This window comes from Pan troglodytes, chromosome 1, assembly GCF_028858775.2.
Source record: "Pan troglodytes isolate AG18354 chromosome 1, NHGRI_mPanTro3-v2.0_pri, whole genome shotgun sequence".
In the NCBI taxonomy this organism is placed as follows: domain Eukaryota; kingdom Metazoa; phylum Chordata; class Mammalia; order Primates; family Hominidae; genus Pan; species Pan troglodytes.
The window spans coordinates 1,674,318-1,700,709 of record NC_072398.2 but is presented as its reverse complement, the minus strand read 5'-3'; the positions used below and the strand labels follow the sequence as shown (position 1 = coordinate 1,700,709).

At 46.9% G+C, this 26,392-nt stretch overlaps 1 protein-coding gene across 2 annotated transcripts in view; it reads left to right on the top strand.

Annotated features, from left to right (window-relative positions):
• Positions 1-7,254: 7,254 nt before the first annotated feature.
• NLRP3 (NLR family pyrin domain containing 3) overlaps positions 7,255-26,392 on the top strand; it is a 30,021-nt gene continuing 10,883 nt past the window's right edge. Inside the window, exons 1-7 of one of the 2 annotated variants that reach the window (XM_024353088.3) lie at positions 7,255-7,492; positions 7,959-8,279; positions 12,429-12,548; positions 13,046-14,798; positions 18,042-18,212; positions 22,447-22,617; positions 24,309-24,479. In XM_024353088.3, coding sequence (XP_024208856.2) covers positions 7,997-8,279; positions 12,429-12,548; positions 13,046-14,798; positions 18,042-18,212; positions 22,447-22,617; positions 24,309-24,479 — 2,669 coding nt within the window. In that variant the 5' untranslated portion in view covers positions 7,255-7,492; positions 7,959-7,996. The remainder of the gene's footprint in view (positions 7,493-7,958; positions 8,280-12,428; positions 12,549-13,045; positions 14,799-18,041; positions 18,213-22,446; positions 22,618-24,308; positions 24,480-26,392) is intronic. The other variant, XM_024353098.3, reaches the window with a different exon arrangement.

Below are 26,392 nucleotides of genomic sequence, written 5' to 3'. Positions count from 1 at the left end.
CCCCTTACCCTCTGGATCTTACACCAGCTATTAATTCCTCAGTGTGTGTTTACAGTTTTGCTTGTTTGTTTCCTCTGCTGTATTCAACTTGAAATCATTCATGCAATTTTAGCTTGGAATTCAGTGCTGTGAGTTCCAGTCCACTTAAGTGAGCTTTGGGTATTTAATGGAAGCAATTATTTTTCTTAAATGTACAAGAATAAATTATTATTATTTTTTTGCATGAATGATGTATGGAAAATCACCGCGTTTTACTTTGGTGAGTTGACTTATTTATTTGTGTTGATTTTGATATTCCCAAATCTGAAACAAAATTTTTTCAGAATGCATAATAACACACAGAGTATGGTGGTCTTTCATTGACAAGCTTTTATGTATGATTAGAGTATCTTTTCAAGATTCATAATCTGCATTTTTTTAGTATAGGGTCTCACTCTGTCACCCAGGCTGGTGCAGTGGCACAGTCCTAGCTCACTGCAGCCTCAATTTCCTGGGCTCAAGCAATCCTCCCACCTCAGCGTCCTGAGTAGCTGGTACTACAGGCATGCACCACCACATCCGTCTATTTTTTTATTTTTTGTGGAGATGGGGTCTCACTATGTTGCCCAGGCTGCTCTTGGCCTCCTGGCTTCAAGTGATCCTCCTGCCTCAAACCTCCCAAAGCGTTGGGATTACAGGTGTGAGCCACTGAAACTGGCCTGACCTACAATTTGAATACGACTGTACAGTTTACATTTTGCTGTCAGGTATTATTTTATTTATTTTTTCCTCTCTACAATAATGTATTGTAGATCAGGTCTTGTTTTATTTGAGCCTCACAGGAAAGCTGAGCTGAGGGTCGCAGGCAAGGAGTCGGACCACCGGAGTGGTCGCAGCATTCAGTGGAGAGTGAAGCAGCGAAGGCTGGAAACCTCATCTGCTTCTCGTGAACTTCCCACTGCCCCAAGTGACTGATGTCCTTACACAACTGCAGCCAGTTCGCCAGCTGCATGAGTGACAGTGGCATAATTGACGATTGCCAAAAACTGGAAACAGCCCAACTGTCCTTTGCCTAGGAATAGAAAACCAAATTGTGGCCTATCCAACCCATGAAATACTTAACCGCAGTAAAAAGGAATAAGCTACTGATCTGAATCTCACAGGCATCATATGAAGTGAGCGGACTCGCTCACCAAAGGCTGCACACTGTTTATGTGATGCTCTGGAAAAGGTAATGCTTTAGCAGGTGGAAGAAGCGGGGCTGCGGGTGGGGACAGAGGCTGACTATGTGGCAGCACAGTGGGTGGGGACAGAGGCTGCACAGGGAGCGTGTGCAGCTGATGCAGGTGCTCTGTGTGGGCTGCGGTGGTGGGTAGCTATATGCTTGTGAGCGCTCACAGGCCTGTGCATGAAAAAGGTGCGAATATTTATTTTATTGTACATATTTCAGGTGTATAACATGGCAGTTTGATATACGTAGTGAAATGATTGCTGCAGTCAAGCAAATTAACATGAGTTAACATAGCCACCATCTCACATAATAATCTTTCTTGTGTGTGGTAAAAACATCTAAAATCTCTCTTAGCAAATTTCAGGTTTATAATATTTTTAACTATCATTCCCACACTGTTTGTTAGATCTCTCGGCTTATTTATCTTACATAACCGAAATTTTGTACCCTTTGACCACATTTTATTTCCTTTACCCCGGTAACTCTCTGTTTCTATATATTCAACTATTTTTTTTTGAGACAGGGTCTCGGTCTGTCACTCAGGCTGGAGTGCAGTGGTGTGATCTCGGCTCACTGCAGCCTCAACCTCCCAGACTCAAGCAATCCTCCCACCTCAGCCTCCCAGCCTCCCAAGTAGCTGGGGTGACAGGTGCACACCACTGCACCTGGCTTCCTTCCCTCCCTCCCTCCTTTCTTTTCTTTTTTTCATTTTTTTGGTAGAGGTGAAGCCTCACTATCTTGCCCAGGCTGGTCTCAAGCTCTTAGGCTCAAGTGATCCACTCACCTCAGCCTCCCAAAGTGCTGGGATTACAGGTGTGAGGCACCACTCCTGGCCGAACTTTTTTTTTTTTTTTTTTTTAAGATTCCACCTATGAGTGAGATCATGTAGTGTTTGTCTTTCTGTGCCTGGCTTATTATGCTTTGTGTAAAGTCCACCGGGTTCATCTATGTTGTGGCAAATAGCAGAGTCTCAATTTTTAATACTAACTAATATTGTGTTGTGTATATATGCCCCAAATTCTTTATTTATTCATCTGTCAATAGACACTTGGTTTGTTTGCCTATGTGGACCACGGTGAATAATGCTGCTGTGAACGTGAGTGCACAGATGTCTTTGTGAGGTGGTGATTTTATTTCCTTTGGACACACCCTCAGAAGAAGGATTGCTGGGTCATATGTAGTTCTATTTTTAATTTCTTTAGGAACCTCCATATTGTTTTCTGCAATGGCTGCACCAATCTGCATTCCCAGCAGCAATGTGCAAGGGTTCCCTGTTCTTCACGCCCTAGCCAATGTTTGTCTCTTGTCGTTTTGCTAATAGCCATCCTAACAGGTTTGAGGTGGTACCTCATTGTGGGTTTGGTTTGCATATCCCTGATGATTAGTGATGTTGAGCACTTTTTCGTACACATGTTGACCATTTTTGTTTCTTTTTTAGAGAAATGTCTATTCAGTTCCTTTCTTCATTTTTAAAATCAGATTATTTGTTTTATGCTTTGAGTTGTGTGAATTCCTTACATATTTTGTATATTAACTACTTATCTGATATATGGCTTAAAACTATTTTCTTCCAATTTGTTGGCTACCTTTTCACTCTGTTGATTGTTTCTTTTGCTATACAGGAGCTTTTTAGTTTGATGTATTCCCACTTATTTATCCTTACTTTTGTTCCTTTGTTTGTTGAGACATTAAAAATATCCATGCCAAGGCTAATATCAAGAAGTTTTCTCCTCTGTTTTCTATTTTTTATATTTAGTTTTTTATTTGTTTAGAGATTGGGTCTCATTCTGTCACCCTGGAATGCAGTAGTGTCATTATAGCTCACTGTAACCTCAAATTCCTGGGCTCAAGTGATCTTCTTGCCTCGGCCTCCTGAGTAGCTGGGCTACAGGTGCACAGCACCATGCCTGGCTAATTTTTTTTTTTTTTTTTTTTTTTTGTAGAGACAAAGTCTCACTATGTTGCCCAGGCTGATTGTGAACTTCTGGCCTCAGGTGATCCTCCTGCCTCAGCCTCCCAGAGTGCTGGGATTACAGGCATGAGCCACCATGCCTGGCTTCTTCTCTATTTTCTTCTAGGAGTTTTACAGTTTTAGATCTTATGTTTAGATCTTTAATCCATTTTGAGTTGGTTTTTGTGTGTGCCAAGTTTTATTCTTTTGCGTGTGGAAATCCAGTTTCACCAAAAGCTTAATTTTTCAAAATCTTATATTTTTCTTGATTTTTTTTCACACTTCTATAGCCAACATCTTTATTGAAGAGATTGTCCTTTCCCCATTGTGTCTTCTTGGTGACCTTGCCAAAGAATTAGTTGACTGCATATACTTGAGTTTATTTCTGTTCCACTGGTCTATGGGTCTGTTTTTATAAAGGCATGGATTTTTACTGCATATGAATTATACCTAAATTTGTCTTTTTTTTTCCTTTTTCTGGAGAATGGGGTCTCGCTATATTGCCCAGGCAGGTCTCGAACTCCTGGGCTCAAGCTATCCTCCCGCCTCTTGCCTCCCTGAGAGCTGGGATTACAGGCGTGAGCCACTGCGCCCGGCTGAATTATACCTAAATTAACTTGACTAAACAAACAAAAACAAAAAGATCCCAGGTTCAGCCAATGAGCTCCTTTTCTTTTTTTTTGAAATGGAGTCTTGCTCTTGTCACCCAGGCTGGAGTGCAGTGGCACAATCTCAGTTCACTGAAGCCTCCACCTCCCAGGTTCAAGTGATTCTCTTGCCTCAGCTTCCTGAGTAGCTGGGATTACAGGTGCCCGCCACCACACCCAGCTATTTTTTTTTTTTTTTTTTTTTTAGTAGAGATGGGGTTTCGTCATGTTGGCCAGGCTGGTCTCAAACTCCTGACCTTGTGATCTGCCTGCCTTGGCCTCTCAAAGTGCTGGGATTACAGGCATGAGCCACTGCACCCAGGCTGAGCTCCTTTCTTTTGGAGCATATTTGGTCTGCTTTCTCTCTAGCTTCAGCACCTGAAGTTTTTGCTGCTCCTGCCTCAGCCCCAGCCCCGAACGACACCTTTCACCTGGTTCATGGAGACTCAGGTCTGCTGTCATGCCCCTAAGCAGGACTAGATGCCTCTCTCATCTTGTAGAGCATTCTCTCTGCAGTTCTGTAGAAAGGTGGTGGTCATCGGAGCCAACGCTTATTCTAGCTTCTCTGTGCCAGGCTCTGTTTTAAAGGCCTCACGTTTAGCCGTTCACTCAGTGTTTTCTGACAGCCTTCTAGGATAGGTACCGTTATTTGGGTTGATGTAGTGCTTGGTCAAATGCAGTATAATGAAGGGATCAAGGAGGGGGCAATTCCAAGCAAAACCACTTGTTCATCCATCCTGAGTCTAGGAGATTTGGAAGATCTAAAGAAGTAGCAGGCAATTATTGTCACCCTTTTACAGGTATGAGGCACAGACAGACCCAGTCATTTGCTGACATCCCTCCACTGAACTGGGTGCTCGTCCTTTTCACTCACCCAGAGGCTGAGCGAGTGCCTCTCACCCACCAAGCTCTGTTGAACTTGTGCCTTTGCCAGGCTGTGGTCCTGCGGCCGTCTCATGAGCTGCAGAGTAGGTCTGTGTGTGTCTCTCCTCAAGCTACTCAAGCTGAGGCTTTGTGTGCATGCCTGCCACATACCAGCCATTCCGTGAGTGTTAGTGGAACAGGTGAGTCAATGAGTCAGGGAGTAAAATTTGTGCTTTAAAAGTAGAACATGTTGGAGAGAACCTGTACTGCCTTCCAGCCATCTTGCTGTGAGAGGACAGGGCATGGGCTCTGGAGTTTGAAGGCTGGGTCAGGTCATGCTCTGGATTCTTTACTCACTTGCATGGCATGTCCTTAGTTTCACTTCCCTCACTCTCAGTGGAGCCGTTGCAGCGGGCAGTGTCAGAGGCAACATCCATTTAGCACTGCTGATTTGACCCCCAGCCCCATCTTATACTGGCCTCCCACCCTGCTTCTGTGGGGTGCCTCAGAGGAGAGCAAGGTGAACCCCAGTATGGAACCGAGACACAGTTTTGACAACACTGTTGATCCCATTTGGAAAATCCAGCTATGTGATTAACCATTAGTCTCTCTGCCTCTGCTCTGATGTAAGTGGAGACCACATCCTTCCTGCCCCTTCTGGGGCTACGACTGCTATAAATTCATTGCATTTCCTCTCTAGCTGTTCCTGAGGCTGGCATCTGGGTAAGTCCAGCTCCGCGGGGCAGTGTGGGCGACAGGACCGGGAGAGCAGTGGGGGAGGTGGTGTTCAGAGGGCAGAACTTGTCCTGGTTAATGCACTAAGAATTTCTTCTGGCGTCTCCAAGGTTGTGCTTCAACAACATTTCTGGAATGTTCTTTTATCATTATTTGGGCTCTACGTGTGCAAGTTCGTGTGTGTGTATGTGGCGGGGGGAAGGGGGGAGGACAGCGGCAGCAACCATAGTTTACACCCACGACTTCAGCAGATTTGCCCAGTATCCCTCCCAGGGGAGAAGATGGATGGGATATACAGAAGAAAGCAAACCTCCTTAAAGACCAAAGGGCAGCAGATTTTTGTGCTGGTGTTAGGGTGGAAGGAGCACAGAAGAAAGGCAGAATCCTGATGCAGATGGAAGGACTGATGGGGCAGGAGCTGGGAGGGTATGCGGAGCTAATAGGGCTGTCTGGAGAGCAGTCACCTCAGGATGGGCAGGAGCTGGGAGGGTATGCGGAGCTAACAGGGCTGTCTGGAGAGCAGTCACCTCAGGATGCACAGGGCTGGGTTTGCAGGGCTCAGGAGGCGAGGAGTAGATAGGCAGGAATGGAGATGGGACGGGAGAGATGAGTGAGTCTGAGGCATCTTGACATTGAACTGCAGTCACAGAAATTCCAATTTGGAGAGCTCCACAGTTTTCCAGGCTCTCTGCCTCCCTTGAGTGTTATTTATGGCTTTAGGTTGAGGTGCTTTGCCAAATACAGTATAATCAAGGGATCAAGGAGGGAACAATTCCAAACAAAGCCAACTTGTTCATCCATCCGGACTCTAGGAGATATGGAAGATCTAAAGATACAGCAGGTGATTGCTAGTTTTTGTGGAACTCGCAGTCTAGTTGGGAAGACTATGTTGGTGAATGCTGCAGTGATACACCTGTGATAAATGCTGGGGAAGTGTGTCTTTTAGTCATCTATTTTGTTGTCTTTGTCTTTGTCTGACTGAAACAAGTGATGGAAGACATGGTCTCATATCTCTGGTCAAAATCCTGGCTCTGTTCCTTCCTGGTTCTAAACCCCTCGGCAGGCTTCCTAGTCCCCCTAAGACTCAGTTTATGCATCTATAAAACGGGGCTAGGAATAGGGGCACCTCATAGAGCTCTGTGCAGGTTAGATGGGGAAAAACATCAGTGAGTGCCTAGCCTGTGGAAAGCTCTAAATTAATGTGAATTATAATGATAACAATTGCGAATTTTGCGAGGAGACATTAAAGGATGTATGTTTTTATTTATTTTATTTTATTCTATTTTATTTTTTGAGATGGAGTTTTGCTCTTATTGCCCAGGCTGGAGTGCAGTGGCATGATCTTGGCTCATCGCAACCTCCGCCTCCTGGGTTCAAGCGATTCTCCTGCCTCAGCCTCCTGAGTAGCTGGGATTACAGGTGCCTTGTACCATGCCCGGTTAATTTTTGTATTTTTAGTAGAGACGGGATTTCTCCCTGTTGTTTGGTGAGCCTGGTCTCCAACTCCTGACTTCAGGTGATCCACCCACCTCAGCCCCCCAAAGTGCTGGGATTACAGGGATGTATGTTTTTATTATTCTCCATTATGCACTCCCAGCTTCACCACACTTCAATCCACTGGTTGATAGAAGTGCAGTCAAAGACTGTCCCCTCCTCTGCAAGCTTTTATGTTCTCTCTCCTCTCTCCCTAGCCACGTCCTGCTCTGTTATCAACCCACTTACTCACCTCCTGGCCTTCTCCTTCTATTGTCTCTCATCCCTCTTCCCTCACAAAAACAGAAGCAAACAGCCAGAGCCTTCAGTTTGGAGGAACTGAAAACATTCTCTTCTGCTTTCTCATTTTGTAGATGAGGAAACTGAAGTTGAGGAATAGTGAAAAGTTTGTCCAATGTCATAGCCCCGTAATCAACGGGACAAAAATTTTCTTGCTGATGGGTCAAGATGGCATCGTGAAGTGGTTGTTCACCGTAAACTGTAATACAATCCTGTTTATGGATTTGTTTGCATATTTTTCCCTCCATAGGGAAACCTTTCTTCCATGGCTCAGGACACACTCCTGGATCGAGCCAACAGGAGAACTTTCTGGTAAGCATTTGGCTAACTTTTTTTTTTTTGAGATGGAGTCTCGCTGTGTCGCCTAGGCTGGAGTGCAGTGGCGTGATCTTGGCTTACTGCAACCTCCACCTCCCGGGTTCAATCAATTCTCCTACCTCAACTTCCTGAGTAGCTGGGATTACAGACGCCCACCACCACACCCAGCTAATTTTTGTATTTTTAGTAGAGACACAGTTTTGCCATGTTGGCCAGGCTGGTCTTGAATTCCTCAGCTCAGGTGATCTACCTGCCTTGACCTGTCAAAGTGCTGGGATTACAGGCGTGAGCCACCGTGCCCGGTCTTGGCTAACTTTTCAAAATTAAAGATTACGACTTGTTACAATCATGTGACATTTTTTTCTTTCTGTTTGCTGAGTTTTTGATAATTTATATATCTCAAAGTGGAGACTTTGAAAAAGACTCATCCGTGTGCCGTGTTCACTGCCTGGTATCTTAGTGTGGACCGAAGCCTAAGGACCCTGAAAACAGCTGCAGATGAAGATGGCAAGCACCCGCTGCAAGCTGGCCAGGTACCTGGAGGACCTGGAGGATGTGGACTTGAAGAAATTTAAGATGCACTTAGAGGACTATCCTCCCCAGAAGGGCTGCATCCCCCTCCCGAGGGGTCAGACAGAGAAGGCAGACCATGTGGATCTAGCCACGCTAATGATCGACTTCAATGGGGAGGAGAAGGCGTGGGCCATGGCCGTGTGGATCTTCGCTGCAATCAACAGGAGAGACCTTTATGAGAAAGCAAAAAGAGATGAGCCGAAGTGGGGTGAGTGGAAGGAAGACTTTTAAAAAAAATTGTGGCGAAGTGCACATAATGTACAGTTTTCCATCTTCATATATATATATATATATATTTTGAGACGGAGTTGCTCTTATTGCCCAGGCTGGAGTGCAATGGTGAGATCTTGGCTCACTGCAACCTCCACCTCCCGGGTTCAAGCGATTTTCCTGCCTCAGCCTCCCAAGTAGCTGGGATTACAGGCATTGCACCTCCACGCCCGGCTAATTTTGTATTTTTAGTAGAGATGGGGTTTCTCCATGTTGGTCAGGTTGGTCTCAAACTCCCGACCTCAGGTGATCCACCCGCCTCGGCCTCGCAAAGTGCTGGGATTACAGGTGTGAGTCACCGTGCCCGGCCGTAATAATTTTTAAATGTACAGTTCAGTAGTGTTAGGTACACTCACATTGTGCAACCAATCTCCAGAACTGTTTTCTTCTTGCAAAACTGAAACTCCTCACCCATTGAATGATAACTCCTCATTGCCTCATTCTCCCAGCCCTGGTACCCACCATTCTATTTGCCATCTCTGTGAATCTTACTACTCTGGGTACCTCATATAAGTGGAAACATACAGCATTTTTTCCTTTATGAGTAGTTTATTTCACTCAGCATAATGTCCTCCGGGTTCAACTATGTTGTAGCATGTGTCAGAATTCCCTTCCTTTAAAAAAGACTGTATAAATACTCCATGGTACCATATACCAAATTTTGTTTAGTTATCTGTTGATGAACACCTGGATTACTTCTACCTTTTTGTTATTGTTAATGCTGTTATGAGTGTTGGTGCACAAATATCTCTTCAAGACCCTGCTTTGAATTCTTTGGGGTATATACTCAGAAGTGAAATTTCTGAATCATACGGTAATTCTGTTAAATATTTTGAAGAACTGCTCTACTGCTTTAGATACCATCTGCACCATTTCCCACCAACAGCACACAAGGGTTCCAATTTCTCCATATCCTAAGAACACGTTATTTTTATTTATTTTTTCTTTTTTATAGTAGCCATTCTAATGAGTGTGAGGTGGTATCTCACTGTAGTTTTGATTTACATTTCCCTAGTGATAAGTGATGCTGAGCACCTTTTCACTGCTTGTTGGCTATTTATAGAGCTTCTTCAGAGAAAGTTCTTTTCAAGTTCTTTTCTCATTTTCAGACCAGGTTTGGCTTTTGTTGTTGCCTTGTAGGAGTTCTTTATATATTCTAGATATTAACTCCATATCAGATATATGATTTACAAATGTTTTCTCCTATTCTGTGGGTTGTCTTTTCATTCAGTTAACTGTGTCCTTTGATGCACAGAAGTTAGTATGTTTTTTTTTTTTAAATCATGGCTGGGCATGGTGGCTCATGCCTGTAATTCCAGCACTTTGTGAGGCTGAAGTGGGTGGATCACCTGAGGTCAGGAGTTCAACACCAGCCTGGCCAACATGGCAAAACCCCATCTCTACTAAAAATACAAAAAAAATTAGCCGGGTGTGGTGGTGGGCACCTGTAATCCCAGCTACTCAGGAGGCTGAGGTAGGAGAATCGCTTGAACATGGGGAGTGGAGGTTGCAGTGAGCTGAGATTGCACCACTGCACTCCAGCCTGGGCTAAAGAGCAAGACTCTGTTTCAAAAAAAAAAATTTTTTTTTCTTGTATTGTCTTGGTTTTTTCCTCTTTTCCCCTCTCATGGTAGTGCTATGAGAAGCTGGAGGCAAACTGTTTGCTTTCTCTAACTCCTTTAAAAAGCCGATGCAGACTGTACCTACCCCCTGGGCACCTGCCATGATTAGTCCCTCTTTATCTGAATCTCAGCAGTGCCTAGACCTGCCTCCAGTTCTCCATCCAGCTTCTCAGACCACATGTTTTGTCCAGTGTCTGCTGTGTGGTCAGCAGGCTTGGGCCTCTGCTTCCTATGGCCCAGAGGGCAGCCTCTCTCCTTGAAGAACCATAGAGTTTGGGGCAGAAGCCTTTCCTTTCACCACCACTTTGGGAATTGGAATGTAAAAGAAATTCTCTTAATCCCCATGTACACATTGGGGATAAGGTTCTTTCTTTTGTCTTGTGTTCTAGGCAAAGGTAGGGTTCAGAGAAGGGCAGGGTATTGCAGGATGATGATGTAGAGCTGGTGGTGATGGGAAGGAGGAGTACAAATGAGTCAGTGGATAGGGAGACACATGTTAAGGCAGGGCAGCAGTGTGGGTGTAATGACACTGGGGAAACAGACAGCGGTGTGCAGCCGGGGGAGGTCAGAAACCAGTTGCTGCAATGGCTCTCACCTTTAGTCCCAGCTACTCAGGAGGCTAAGGCGGGAGGATTGCTTGAGCCCAGGAGCTCAAAACCAGCCTGAGCAACATAGTGAGACCTCATCTCTAAGTAAATAAATAAAGCAATTATCATTGTGTCAGTACTTATATACTCACATACCCAGATGAAAGTGTCATAATCACAACTGTAGAAGTACTTTGCTAAGCAGTTTTTATGGATTTTATGGCACATTCAAGAACCCCATGAAATAGCTTCTGGTATTATCCCTCCTGCAAGTGAATGAGGTGAGCCTGGAAGAGATCCTAACTGGCCTATGGCTTATTTCCAGCCATAACCAGAGCTGGGGTAAAAAGCAGGGCATGTCTCTGATCAAAGCCTGGCTCTTAACCACTACACCGTCTTTGCTTCCATATCTGGATTTTGAGGCAGAAAAGTTATAACTAGGGTTAGAAGTTTGTTTGTTTGTTTCCTGGGGTGGGGTTAGGTTTTAGGTAATAGACTTTGGCTAATTTACTGTCATGGCTCCTACCTGAGTCCCAGTTACTCAAGTGGCTGAAGTGGGTGCATCACTTGAGCTCAGGAGTTCCAGGCTGGAGTGAGCTATGACCATGCCACTGCCCTCCAGCTTTGGAAACAAAGCAAGACTCTGTCTCTTAAAAAAAAAAGAATAAGATTTTGGTTTTGGATTAGATTTTTTGGATTTTATTTTGTGATATGGTTACCAAGTAGACAGCTGTCAGAAGTCTTTTATGGGCTGGGCGCAGTGGCTTATGCCTGTAATCCCAGCACTTCAGGAGGCCAAGATGGGAGGATTGCTTGAGCCCAGGAGTTTGAGACCAGCCTGGGCAACATAGTGAGAACCTGTCTCTACAAAAAATGCAAAAATTAGTTGGGCGTGGTGGGATGTGTCAATAGTCCCAGCTGTTCTGGAGGCTGAGGTGGGAGGATCACTTGAGCCCAGGAGGTTGAGGCTGCAGGGAGCCATGATTGTGTCATTGCACTCCAGCCTGGGCAATAGAGTGAGGCCTTGTCTCAAAAAAAAAAAATCATTTATGTTACTCGTAGATTCCTGCCCACCTGAAGTTATCTGTCTTATATATTTCCCCTAGTGACTAACTCTTGTTTTACCTAACCTGAATTTCTCCTATAGAATGCCTTCTTAGGATATGCTGTCTAGTGACTGTTTGGATTTGTGATTCTCGACACAGATGCACGTTGGAATCACCTGGGAGCTTTTAGCATGTGATGGTTCCTGGGCCCCACCTCAGAGGGACTGAAAAAGAACCTCTGGGCGTGCAGTCCTGAGGTCCATATTTTTAAAGCTTCCTGGGTGATTCTAAAGTCAGCCAGGATTCCCAACCACCAGATTAGGCACGAAACAGACTGGTCGTTCTCACTCTTGAAGAACCAGACATCTAGACTTGACAATAGAAGACGTGTGTGAAACGGATTGCAGGGAACTGGGGTCAGGGAAGGGTGACCTTTCTTAGCCCACAGCCGCGTTGGGGATATAGGAGAGCTTGGAGATGCCCTCACAATCAGGCTGCCAGGGGCAGGCAAAAGCAAACGAGAGTAAAAGAAACTTAGCCTGCTTCGCATGTTTGCTGATTGATTTCCAGGCCTAAGGAAGAGATTCTGAGACTGGGGACAGTGGGAACGCATGCTTGGCAGGTGGACAGCAGAAGTTGTTTTGAAACTAGGAGTGCAGAAATGCTCCCAACTAGACTTTTGACTGGATACCTGTCCTCCGCAACTCAGAGCCATGTTTTGATTTGGGGGATGTTTGGGGTCTCCTCTCTCATGCCAAATATTAGGCCAGGTTTCAATTGCATCCTCTGTGATAATAGTTCTGGGTTTTGACACCTTTTTTTTCCCTTTTAGGTTCAGATAATGCATGTGTTTCTAATCCCACTGTGATATGCCAGGAAGACAGCATTGAAGAGGAGTGGATGGGTTTACTGGAGTACCTTTCGAGAATCTCTATTTGTAAAATGAAGAAAGGTAAGCGACTGGGGTGGTGCTTCTAGTTGAGTTTTAAGACCTGGTTCAGGAGGCTCTGGGAAGCTGAGCAGCTGGGCAATTTGGCCATACTATAGGTTCCTGCTCTTTGGGATGCAAAGGCCTGTCTCAGGAAATCCATTGTCAGTTGAAGAAACAAATTCATGTTTGTGTGGCTCTTGCAGTCCCAGAGCCAACGGGGGCGATTAAGCGTTTCAAGTTTGATAAGGCGCGGGATGCAGATTACTTAAAGGAATAAGATTGATTCAAAGGATCTTTGGGCTGGTAGCTACACATAGAGATGGGCCGTCTGCTCAACTGTGTATCTTAAAAACTTGACACCAGAGATTCTCGGCACCTTTCCTACCCAGTGGGGAGGAGCTGCACCTTCCATTTCTCCACTCCGGTTACCACTCGCTTCCGATGACAGGCCCCCGTTGAGAGCGCATCTCAGGTGGATGTGTGTGGGCTTTCCCCCTAACTTCCTGTCTTTGCTGTAGATTACCGTAAGAAGTACAGAAAGTACGTGAGAAGCAGATTCCAGTGCATCGAAGACAGGAATGCCCGTCTGGGTGAGAGTGTGAGCCTCAACAAGCGCTACACACGACTGCGCCTCATCAAGGAGCACCGGAGCCAGCAGGAGAGGGAGCAGGAGCTTCTGGCCATTGGCAAGACCAAGGCGTGTGAGAGCCCCGTGAGTCCCATTAAGATGGAGATGCTGTTTGACCCCGATGATGAGCATTCTGAGCCTGTGCACACCGTGGTGTTCCAGGGAGCGGCAGGGATTGGGAAAACAATCCTGGCCAGGAAGATTATGTTGGACTGGGCGTCGGGGACACTCTACCAAGACAGGTTTGACTATCTGTTCTATATCCACTGTCGGGAGGTGAGCCTTGTGACACAGAGGAGCCTGGGGGACCTGATCATGAGCTGCTGCCCCGACCCAAACCCACCCATCCACAAGATCGTGAGAAAACCCTCCAGAATCCTCTTCCTCATGGACGGCTTCGACGAGCTGCAAGGTGCCTTTGACGAGCACATAGGACCGCTCTGCACTGACTGGCAGAAGGCCGAGCGGGGAGACATTCTCCTGAGCAGTCTCATCAGAAAGAAGCTGCTTCCCGAGGCCTCTCTGCTCGTCACCACGAGACCTGTGGCCCTGGAGAAACTGCAGCACTTGCTGGACCATCCTCGGCATGTGGAGATCCTGGGTTTCTCTGAGGCCAAAAGGAAAGAGTACTTCTTCAAGTACTTCTCTGATGAGGCCCAAGCCAGGGCAGCCTTCAGTCTGATTCAGCAGAACGAGGTCCTCTTCACCATGTGCTTCATCCCCCTGGTCTGCTGGATTGTGTGCACTGGACTGAAACAGCAGATGGAGAGTGGCAAGAGCCTTGCCCAGACATCCAAGACCACCACCGCGGTGTACGTCTTCTTCCTTTCCAGTTTGCTGCAGCCCCGGGGAGGGAGCCAGGAGCACCGCCTCTGCGCCCACCTCTGGGGGCTCTGCTCTTTGGCTGCAGATGGAATCTGGAACCAGAAAATCCTGTTTGAGGAGTCCGACCTCAGGAATCATGGGCTGCAGAAGGCAGATGTGTCTGCTTTCCTGAGGATGAACCTGTTCCAAAAGGAAGTGGACTGCGAGAAGTTCTACAGCTTCATCCACATGACTTTCCAGGAGTTCTTCGCCGCCATGTACTACCTGCTGGAAGAGGAAAAGGAAGGAAGGACGAACGTTCCAGGGAGTCGTTTGAAGCTTCCCAGCCGAGATGTGACAGTCCTTCTGGAAAACTATGGCAAATTCGAAAAGGGGTATTTGATTTTTGTTGTACGTTTCCTCTTTGGCCTGGTGAACCAGGAGAGGACCTCCTACTTGGAGAAGAAATTAAGTTGCAGGATCTCTCAGCAAATCAGGCTGGAGCTGCTGAAATGGATTGAAGTGAAAGCCAAAGCCAAGAAGCTGCAGATCCAGCCCAGCCAGCTGGAATTGTTCTACTGTTTGTACGAGATGCAGGAGGAGGACTTCGTGCAAAGGGCCATGGACTACTTCCCCAAGATCGAGATCAATCTCTCCACCAGAATGGACCACGTGGTTTCTTCCTTTTGCATTGAGAACTGTCATCGGGTGGAGTCACTGTCCCTGGGGTTTCTCCATAACATGCCCAAGGAGGAAGAGGAGGAGGAAAAGGAAGGCCGACACCCTGATATGGTGCAGTGTGTCCTCCCAGGCTCCTCTCATGCTGCCTGTTCTCATGGGTAAGGAAACTCGGCTTCCAGGTGCTTCCTCCTGCTTCCTCGCCAGCTTCTTCTTGGCGCTTGCCTCATCTCTTTTCAGCTATCTTCCAAATACAGTTGCCACAGCTACATCGTAATGCCACCACTGTCTGTTTGAGACTCCTTCATGAGCAAAGATTGATGTATGGTAGGTGGATAAATGGGATGAGGAAAAAAAATAAAACAAGGAACAAATGTTTGGGGAATGCCAGTTTAGCACAAGGTATTAAGTAGGATGTAGGATTGCCTACAAATATTTGTCAACTGAAATTTCTTGTAAGCTACTTGAAGCACTAGTGCCTAAGAGTCAGTCAATGTCTGTGGGGCAGAACAATGCCAGAGAGTCTGTGTCCCAGGAGCGAGGGGACAGAGGGCCTCAGAGCTGGAGGCTGGGGGGATGTTTCTTAGAAACGTGCAATCTAAGCCTCCTTTAAGGAATGGTGGGACCTGGGCGCATAGAGAAGAAATTAAAGGAATTCTGCACTGAAGACTGGTATGAGCCAAGTCATGAATGCAGTCTGAGAAAAAGTGTGTGCAGGTGACAGTGGAGACAGACACAGTTTCCTTGGGAAAAAACCATGATGAAGGTAAATCAAGGGAAATAGAGCAGAAACGTGGAGACCCTCTTTCTAGGCCCCCATGTTGCTCTGCACTGGGCATTGCCAAAACCCCGTTTTCGGGTCTGTTCACACACTTGCTGGGTGGTTGGAAGCTAGTGGCCAAGTCTGTGCAATGAAGTGGTTGAGTCACCTGACTTCTGAGTCCCTTCTGGGTTTATCGTTCAGTGCCTCCTGCAGAAGGACCACCCACAGTGGTTGTAGGAAGGTGGCCACCCTGTGATGTGTGAGTTTAGCCTGGATAGAAGACACTTGACATGGGGCAAAATTAAGGGAAACAGGAGGCTTGGCCCTTCCACGGGCAACAATGAGTTTCAGCTTTCTCGATCCGTTGACATTACCATGACCAGGACCACCTTCCTAGTCATGGTTTGGCCATGAAGGACTGACTGCCCATGGGGCCGCAGTGGTGGTGAAGACCCAGGTCCTGGTCACAGGGACTTGAGGTCTGGCTGTGGGACAGTCCGGAAACAAGTGCAGATGTCGGGGAGGGGGTCATGGGCTCTGACAAGGAAACTTGCAGAGTATCCAAAGCACAAGGGGACGAACCTGTTCACCAGCAGGGCACGGGTGTGCCCGCTCAGCCAGCTTCCGGAGGATGGGCAGTGAGAGAGTGAGAGAAGGAAAGGGGCAGCCAGGCTGGGGGCTTACAGTGTTGAGAGAGAGGGCAGGTGTGGGAAAGCAGGGTACGGTTTCTACAGCAGGAAACAGTTTCGAGTGACTGGAAAAAAGACAGTTGTCTTCATTCATCAGGCTGCCATAACAAAACACTGCAGGCTGGTTGGCTTATAAGCAAAAGGAAGGTTCACCTTACGGTTCTGGAGGCTGGGAAGTCCATGATCCAGGCTCTGGCAGATCTGGTGTTTGGTGAGGGCCTGTTCCCTGGTCGATGGTGCCTTCTCACTGTGTCCTCACATGGTGAAGGGGCAAGGCAGCTCTCTGGGGTCCCTTTCCTAAGGACAGCAATCCCACTCCTGAGGGCTCCACCCTCATAACTTAACCACACCTCAAAGGCCCCATCTCCTGATACGTCATGTTGAGGGTTAGGATTTCAGCGTATGGATTTTGGGGCACACAAACATTCAGACCATAGAAATGGGAGAAGAAGAGTAAGACAGAGAGAAAAGTAGGCAGAACTACTCATTAAGAGTGAGGTGGAAGGTGGAGAGGGCAGGGAGACCTTATGAAGATCACATATCTGTGAGGAAGGTTTGCACACTCTCACTGAAGCCCCGGTAGGAGGCTCAGCACCCATTTCTCTAGATAGCACCTTCCTTCCTCTGAGGACAGACTCTGACTGGAGCCCTGGTAGGGGGCTCAGCACCCATCTTTCTAGATGGCAGCTGCCTTACTCTGAGGGCAGGAGCTTGCTTTGTATGTTCCAGTCCCTTCTGAGAACCAGAAGCCTGAGCATCTATTAGAAATGCAGGATTGTGGACCCAATCTTAGACCTAGAGAGCTAGACTTTGCATTTGAATGAGAGCTACAGGTGATTCAAAGGTGACTGCATGTGTGGGTGCAGTGGCTCTTGCCTGTAATCCTAGGTTTTGGGAGGCCAAGATGGGGGGATTGCTTGAAGCCAGGAATTCAAGTCCTACCTGAGCAGCAAAGTGAGAGCACCTCTCTACAGAAAAACAAAAGCAAAAACGTGACTGCATGTTGGAGTCACCTGGACATTTAAAAAAGATCCATATAGCTGGACACAGTGACTCGTGCCTGTAACCTCAGCTACTCGGGAGGCTGAGGCAAGAGGATTGCTTGAGCCCAGGAGTTTGAGGCTGCAGTGAGCTATGATCATGGCACTGCATTCCAGCTTGGGTTTCATCTGAAAAAAAAAAATTTAAAAAATTCATCTAGTTCCACCTCAGAGCTTCTGATTTTATTTCCATGGATGTGGCCTGGGCTTGCGATTTTTTTTTCTTTTTTTTTTTTTTGAGATGAAGTCTTGCTCTGTTGCCCAGGCTGGAGTGCTGTGGCATGATCTTGGCTCACTGCAACTTCCACCTCCCAGGTTCAAGTGATTCTCCTGCCTCAGCCTCCCTAATAGCTGGGATGACAGGCTCGTGCCACCACACCCAATTAATTTTTGTATTTTTAGTAGAGAGAGGGTTTCACCATGTTGGCCAGGCTGATCTTGAACTCCTGACCTCAGGTGATCTGCCCGCCTCGGCCTCCCAAAGTGCTGGGATTACAGGTGTGAGCCACCATGCCCAGCCTGGCCTGAGGATTTTTGTGAGCACTCCTGATGCTGTTGTGTAGCCAGGAGTGAGGACTGCCCTCTGATCACCCAGCACAGAACGTTCAGGGCCATGTTGGGACAGTGGACTGGTAAGGGCGAGAGGAGGACACTGGGGAGCAGGCTGTATGGTGCCACAGTCCGCCACAGTCACAGGCTCATGCTCTCCGTCTGAGAGGAGGCAGAACTGGTTTTACCAAGGCTCATCCAGCCCTCTTCATTTCTCTGGGAACAATTTTTGGTTTCATGACCCATTTCTTCATCCCCGGAAGGCACTTCTCTGAACTGGTGCCAGGCATCCCGGCCCCCAGCTCCAGTTAGTTATTATTCCAGGCTGATTTCTTTTCTTTCTGTCTTCCTTCTAATTCCTAGATTGGTGAACAGCCACCTCACTTCCAGTTTTTGCCGGGGCCTCTTTTCAGTTCTGAGCACCAGCCAGAGTCTAACTGAATTGGACCTCAGTGACAATTCTCTGGGGGACCCAGGGATGAGAGTGTTGTGTGAAACGCTCCAGCATCCTGGCTGTAACATTCGGAGATTGTGGTGAGTCCCCGTGCATGTGATCTGTGTGAGTGCAAGTTCGTATGAGAGAGAGAGAAACAGACTGGAGAAAGATCTTCAGGACCAGGTTGCTGGTGTGGTTTCTTTCTTTTCTTTTTCTTTTTTTCTTTTTCTGAGGCAGAGTTTTGCTCTTATTGCCCAGGCTGGAGTGCAATGACGTGACCTCGGCTCACTGCAATCTCTGCCTCCTGGGTTCAAGTGATTCTCCTGCCTCAGCCTCCCGAGTAGCTGGGATTACAGGCACCCACCACCATACCCAGCTAATTTTTTGTATTTTTAGTAGAGATGGGGTTTCATCATGTTGTCCAGGCTAGTCTCGAAGTCCTGACCTCAGGTGATCCGCCCGCCTCGGCCTCCCAAAATGCTGGGATTACAGGCGTGAGCCACCGCACCCGGCCGGTGGTGTGGTTTCTGCTGTAACAAAGTGCCACAGACTGAATGGCTTCAACAACAAAAATTCATCTTCTTGCAGTTCTGAGGCTGAAAGTCTAAGATCAAGGTGTCAGCAGGGTTGCTTTCTTCTGAGGCCGCCCTCCTTGGTTTGTAGATGCCCCCTTCTCCCTGTGTACTGATGCCGTCTTGCCTTGGGGGGAAGAGTGGCCTAGTCTCCTCTTCTTACAGGGACAGCAGTCCCGATGGATTAGGCACAGTCAGGCATGACTACACAAGACCTAATGTTAACCTAGTCACTCCTTTAAAGACTCCATTTCCCAAAACAGCCACATTATGAGGTCTTGAGGATTAGGGCTTCAACATGTAAATTTTTGGGGGGCACAGTTCAGCCCAGAACAAGTGAGAAGGTAGAATGGGTTGGAGGCCAGCTGGGGAAGTTTTGTGTGGGGAAGAATGAACGAGGAACTGAAAAAAAAGTCATTTCTTGAAAAGACCATGATGCTCGATATATTCCGTTTCCTCATGGGCCATGTTCATAAATGAGAATTGGAGAATTTGCCATTTACAACAATGGCGACCTCACCTAAAAACTAAGAAAATACTTTTTTTTTTTTTTCTTTGAGACAGGACCTCTCTCTGTCACCCAGGCTGGAGTGGGTGATCACAGCTTACTGCAGCCTCGACCTCCCAGGCTCAAGCAATCCTCCCACCTCAGCTCCCCCGAGTAGCTGGGACTACAGGCATGCACCACCATGCTGGCTAATTTTTGTATTTTTTTTGTAGAGATGTGGTCTCATCACGTTGCCCAGCCTGGTCAGAATGCTTTGTATGGGTTGAAATGTCGCAGGGAATCTCCTGTGACTTTATTAATAATGTGCTTGCTCACACCTGTAGTCCCAGCTACTCGGGAGGCTGAGGCAGGAGAATTGTGTGTACCCGGGAGGCGGAGATGGCAGTGAGCCGAGATCGTGCCATTGCACTCCAGCCTGGGTGACAGAGTGAGATTCCATTTCAAAATAATAATAATAATAATAATAATAATAATGTGCTTGTTTTCTCGCACACCATGAATCAGATTCACACGCCCCACCACGCTGGTGCCTGGGCCGCCTCACTAGCTCTGTTTCATTCCCTGCTCTGTGGACGCATGCAGGCGTCTGCGTTTTTGAGGAGCTACACAGCAAATGTTAAAGCCACTCGAGGACATTTTGCTACCTCCCTCTCCGGCTCAACACACTCACCTTGTCACCAGTCTTATCAATTTTTCCTCCTACCCGAGCTGTTTTCCACTTTTCCTCGTCCTCACCCCACCAGCCCAGGTCCAGCAACAGTCACCACTTGCCTGGACACGCAGTGACCTCCTCGACCATCAGCTCCCTGGGGATGGGGTTTGCGTTTGTTTGTCTTGCTGTCATCTTTGCCACGCCTGGACAGACATCTTAGTACCTATCGATGGTCAAAAGCACGCACTGAATGAATGTTGGCTCTTTGGTCTCCCTGTGTCTGCCTTTCTCCCTCACCCGACCATTCTCTGCACAAAAGTAAGATGGTCCTTTAGAAAATTCTGATTCGATTGTGCTGTTCGGTGGCTTAAATGCTTTCTGTCTGCTCTGCTCTTTATTTTTTACTTTATGTATTTATTTTTGTAGATGTAGGGGGCGCAAGAGCAGCTTTGTTTCATGGATATGTTACTGCACAGTGCTAGTGTCTGGGCTTTTACTGTAACTACCCTTTTTTTTTTTTGAGATGGAGTCTCGCCCTGTTGCCCAGGCTGGAATACAGTGGAGTGATCTCGGCTCACTGCAACATCCACCTCCTGGGTTCAAGCGATTCTTCGAGTAGTTGGGATTACAGGCATGGGCCACCACGCCCAGCTAATTTTTGTATTTTTAGTAGGGACAAGGTTTCACCGTATTGGCTAGGCTGGTCTCAAACTCCTGACCTCGTGATCCACCCGCCTCGGCCTCCCAAAGTGCTGGGATTACAGGCATGAGCCACCGTGCCCGGCCTTAGTGTAACTCTTACCCAAATAGTGAACATTGTACCCAATAAATAATTTTCCAGCCCTCACCTGGCTCCCACCCTCCCACCCTTCTGAGGCTCCAGTGTCTGTCATTCCATGCTCTATGGATGTTACCCTTTGTTTAGCTCCCACTTGTAAGTGAGAATGTGTGGTATTTGACTCTCTGTTTCTGAGTTGTTTCACTTAAGATAATGGCTTCCAGTTCCATCTGTGTGGCTTCAAAGATGTGACTTCATTCTTTTCTATGGCTGAGCAGTATTCCATTATGTATATAGATCGCACTCTTTATCTTTGCTCTTTTGATAAATTTCAAATCGTAGTACCATGGAGACTGGCTGTTTGTTTAACCTTATTTCTCCAACTTCATGCCCAAATTCTTTCCCCACTGCCATTGCCCCTGTATGATTCTGGAGAGGCAGACACAAATGGGGAAGGATAGGGGACAGTGAGATACTTCGCAGAGAAGTAGAGATCCATTTGTCCATTTGCTTGAAGTTGGTTTAAGGATAGGGACAGAAAGGAAGGTGGTCTAACAGGCTGCAGGACCTATGAACTATTGCCCTGGAAAGAAGCTAGAATGTTGTTCTTGCCCCCAAGACAGAGATAAAGTATAGTTTTTGTTGCTGGTGGTGGTGGTGACGGTGGTAGTGATGTGTGTGTGTGTTTGTGTGCATGTGCGTGACGGGGAAACAAATCAAGAATCAGAGCTGCAGCGGGATGTGGAATCCCAGCACTTTGAGAGGCTGAGGTGGGCAGATCACCTGAGCCCAGGAGTTCAAAACCAGCCTGAGCAAGCTGGTGAGACCTTGTCTTTACAAAATAATAATAATAATAATAATAATAATAAAATATAAATAAAATAAAATGGCTAAGCATGGTAGCACATGCCTGTATTTGCAGCCACTTGGGAGGCTGAGGCAGATGGATCCCTTGAGCCCAGGAGTTCGAGGTGGCAGTGAGCTATGATCTCGCCAGTGCACTCCAGCCTGTGCAATAAAGTGAGACCCTGTCTCTAAAAAAAAAAAAAAAAAAAAAAGAAAAGAAAAAGAAAGAGAAAAAGAATCAGAGCTGCTTTTCCTTTCAATATAGATGGAGGGCTGGGATGAAATCATCAAACACAATGGGGTGACAATGTTGGTAAAGACAAGAAACAGCTGAGTGCAGCACTGGCGAGGGCAGTGCCGACTGCGGGCACATCAACGGTTAGGAACACGAGGGAAGGAGGTGGGTGCACAGGCCCACACCACCCGCTTCACTTACAAACCAGGAGCGCACCATTCACATGTCTGGGGGGTGATCTCAACACACCCGACACTGTTTATGGCCGGGAGTTCACTGACGGGTGCTCCCTCTGCTGTGACTGGGGAGACTGGAGGCTGACCTCCCAATGTGCCTTGTGCTGTATTCCGGAGCTCTCTGGTCAGATGTGTTCTGATGCTTTCTCTATTCCAGAGCTCTCTGATCAGATGTGTTCTGATACTTTCTCTATTCCAGAGCTCTCTGGTCAGATGTGTTCTGATACTTTCTCTATTCCAGAGCTCTCTGGTCAGATGTGTTCTGATGCTTTCTCTATTCCAGAGCTCTCTGGTCAGATGTGTTCTGATACTTTCTCTATTCCAGAGCTCTCTGGTCAGATGTGTTCTGATGCTTTCTCTATTCCGGAGCTTTCTGATCAGGTGTGTTCTGATGCTTCCTCTATTCTGGAGCTCTCTGGTCAGATGTGTTCTGAGGCCTTCTCTATTCCAGAGCTCTCTGGTCAGATGTGTTCTGACGCTTTCTGCCTCTGTTCTTGGCATGAAGGTTGGGGCGCTGCGGCCTCTCGCATGAGTGCTGCTTCGACATCTCCTTGGTCCTCAGCAGCAACCAGAAGCTGGTGGAGCTGGACCTGAGCGACAACGCCCTCAGTGACTTCGGGATCAGACTTCTGTGTGTGGGACTGAAGCACCTGTTGTGCAATCTGAAGAAGCTCTGGTGAGTCGAGCCCGTTCCCCTAAGGAAGCTCTGCCAGCGAGGCGTGCTGCGCACTCTGGCTTCAGTGAGGCCCAGTGGGCTGGGGTTTGAGTGAGAATGGCCTCGGCGGCTCGGGTGACTGCGTGTGCTTGTCTCGGGGTGTCTAGCATTGCGGACAGTGAGTGTTTGTCGTGGGGAAAGCCACACACTCAACCCTGACAAGGAGCATAAATAATAACAAAAAGAAGACGTCTGCCTTTACGGTGCCTACTGCCTAGCTGACAAAAAGAAAAAACCAGTGTAATGCATTGCTTTAGAGGAGTTTTAGAACCTCGTGACAAGCCCTGGGTCCTCATATTGTGTAAGAAAAATGGTGCTAAACCAATGCAGACCCTCGATGTTGTATGCAGCCCTTCCCTGAGCGCTTCTGGGAGACTTGCATTTTGAAGGTGAGAAAAAAACACTTAAAAATGGAAGGGCCATTTCTCACCCATTAGGATGGCTATTATCAAACAAAAGCAAGAAAACTAGAAAACAACAAGTATTGGTGTGGATGCGGAGAAATGGAAGCCATTGTGTGTTGCTGGTGGGAATGTAAATGACGCAGCCACTATGGAAAACAGCATGGCAATTCCTAAAAAATAAATACAGAATTACTATTGGAGCCAGCATTTCCACTGCTGGGTATATCCGCAAAAGAGTTCAAAGCAGGAACTCAGCTGGGAGCGGTGGCTCACACCTGTAATCCCAGCATTTTGGGAGGCTGAGGCAGGTGGATCACTTGAGGTCAGGAGTTCGAGACTAGCCTGGCCATCATAGTAAAACCTTGTCTCTACTAAAAATACAAAAATTAGCCAGGCATGGTGGCGCATGCCTGTAATCCCAGTTACTCGGGGTAGAGGCAAGAGAATTGTTTGAACCTGGGAGGCGGGGGTTGCAGTGAGTCAAGATCCCGTCACTGCACTCCCGCCTGGGTGACAGAGGAAGAGTTAAAAAAAACAGAAGGCAGGAACTCAAACATGTTATTTGTACATCCATGTCCATAGGAACACTATTAGCAACAGCCAAAAGGTGGAAATAACCAAATGTCCTTCAACGGATGAAGGGTGTTGAAAAGTGCTATATATGTACATTCAGCTTTAAAAGGAATTCTAGTACACACTACAACGTGGATGAGCCTCGGGACATTATGCTAAGTAAGATAAGCTAGACTCGAAAGGGCAAATACTCTGATTGTCCTTATAGGAGGTGCCTAGAACAGACAGATTCATAGAGACAGGAAGAAACGTGGTTGCAGGCAATGGGAGGGCGGAGAGTGGGAAGACATTGTTTAATGGTTATGGAGTTTCAGTTCTGCAAGATGAAAGGAGTTCTGGAGATGGTGGTCATGATGGTTGCACAACAACGTGAAGTGCTTAAGGCCATTAATTGTGCACTTAAAAATGGTTAAAATGGTAAATTTTATTTTACACGTATTTTACCACAATAAAGCTGAATGTAGGGAGCTGGGAAGACGTAGTATTGGTGGGAGCTTGGAGAATGCTTGTTATTCCACCAAATGGAAAAGGAAATCAGAAGTGTACATAGAGCTTGTGTCCACTCCCTTTCCATGTGTAAACTGGAGTAGAGGCAGTGGCAGGTACGGGTGCTTCCTTGTCCATGGTGGAGCGTGGGTGAGAGACATGACTGACATTCTGCCATCTTTATGGAAGGTTGGTCAGCTGCTGCCTCACATCAGCATGTTGTCAGGATCTTGCATCAGTATTGAGCACCAGCCATTCCCTGACCAGACTCTATGTGGGGGAGAATACCTTGGGAGACTCAGGAGTCGCAATTTTATGTGAAAAAGCCAAGAATCCACAATGTAACCTGCAGAAACTGGGGTAAGTGTTCATGGGTGTCTTAGCAGAAAAGTAACTTCTTTTCAGAGGTGAATTATTTGGAAAATGTGGATGGGGGTTACTTTGGTCAGGCAGAGCTGAAGGTAGAGTAAGGAGGTAAAAACATCAGAAATGCTTTGAAGGACTGGATGCATATAATGTATACTGCTGCTAATAAGATAATTTATGCTAATTTATGATTATAGAACTAGAGTTTCTTAGTGTTGGAAGAAACCTTAGAGATGGTGCAGCCCAATTGCCTGTTGAGGGAAAAACTTGTTTCCAAGACACTCACATGAATAGTCACCCATTTTATGTGTGCATGCTTGCAAGCATGCAAGTTATCGCACAGTGCATGCAACCTCTACACTAGGAAAGAGCTCTCACCCTGCAGCCTCTACACTAGGAGAGGGCTCTCACCCTGCAGCCTCTATGCTAGGAGAGGACTCTTACACTGCAGCCTCTATATCTTCAACAGTGTCATGGCTCAGCACCTTCACCTACGTAGCCATGCTCTCCCAGGTACACAGGCTGGTTTGTTAGTGTCTGTCTTTGAAATGTGGTGTCCAGACCTGATGATGCATGGTGGATGTTTTACCTCCTGTTGCAGGGAACTATGGTTTCACTGGTGGAATCTCTGATTTCCTTGTTTTTTTGGCAGTTACATAAGCCTTTTGATTCATGTTGGAATTCTGCAGTAAACAGTAGTAGGGAATACCCACTAATAATCATGCACTTTCCCTGTACCACTTTCCCGTATCACTTTCCCTGTATCACCTGCTCTTTCATGTTCTTAGATGGGTTTTCTCAGTTGGCTTCAGAAAGATGCTATAGGGTGGGGTATCTGTGTCTCCAATTTAAAGAGGAGAAAATAAAATTCAGGGAGCCTCATACCTTTGTCCAAGGACACTCAGAGAGAAGGTAGTGGAACTCAGTGTAGACAAACGTCTGTGACCTCCCAAGCCACTGCCTTAATTCCTGGTGCATTGCCTTAGGAGATGTTGCTAAGGGGCTCTCTACAGGGCTTCTTCATCTGGCTCTCAGCCTAAGGGTGGGACCTCCAATTTAGCTTTGCTAAACCTCATCTTACCTGTCTTTTGACCCATTGACTAGGCAGTTTTGAATCTTCATTCTGACAATAATATCTACAAATACAATAAGCAAATTGTATAGGTCTTCATTCATTCACATTATTAATATATATACCAGCCAGATCAGCATTCAAGACAAAATTTGGCAGGAAAGGTCTTCCCAGAGGAGTAATCCACTAATCATAATTAACAACCAACATCTGTTCACAAAGCTCTGATACTTCCTTGGACCTCTCCCATCAGCCAATCCTCAGATGTGACCATATCTCTTTCTATGAAGTCTTCCTGCAGTGCCTTCATTTCCTCGCCTTAGGGTATTACCCTTCCTTAGCAAATCGCCTTAGAATATTACTCTTCCTTGGCAATTTGACTTCTGCTTCTCTAGGTTTGTTCAACAGACATGATTTTTCCCTTTATTTTGCAGGCCCTCTGGGGGCTCTGTGGTGGGCACTGTCAGCGGCAGTGAGTAAAACAGACCAAAATCCTGTTTTCACAACCGTTCTTTTAGGGAAATGATAACAGATAATAGACATGCTAAACAATATACTGTGTGTATAAGAGCTATAAGAAAAACTGGAGTGACGGCGAGGGGTGCTTCTCTGCTCAGGTTTGGCGAGTGCCTCTCCGAGCGGGTGACATTGGAGCAGGTGCTCAGTGAAGCGTGGGATGGGCTGTGAAGGAGCCGGAAGAGCCCTCCAGGCAAAGCAGATGGAACCGAAGAGGCCCAGGCGTAGGCGCTCAGGTGACTCTCAGTGATCCTGGTTCCAAATTCCACATGACAAACAAGCCAATTACAAATGTGCCTGATGCATCTGTAATATGCTG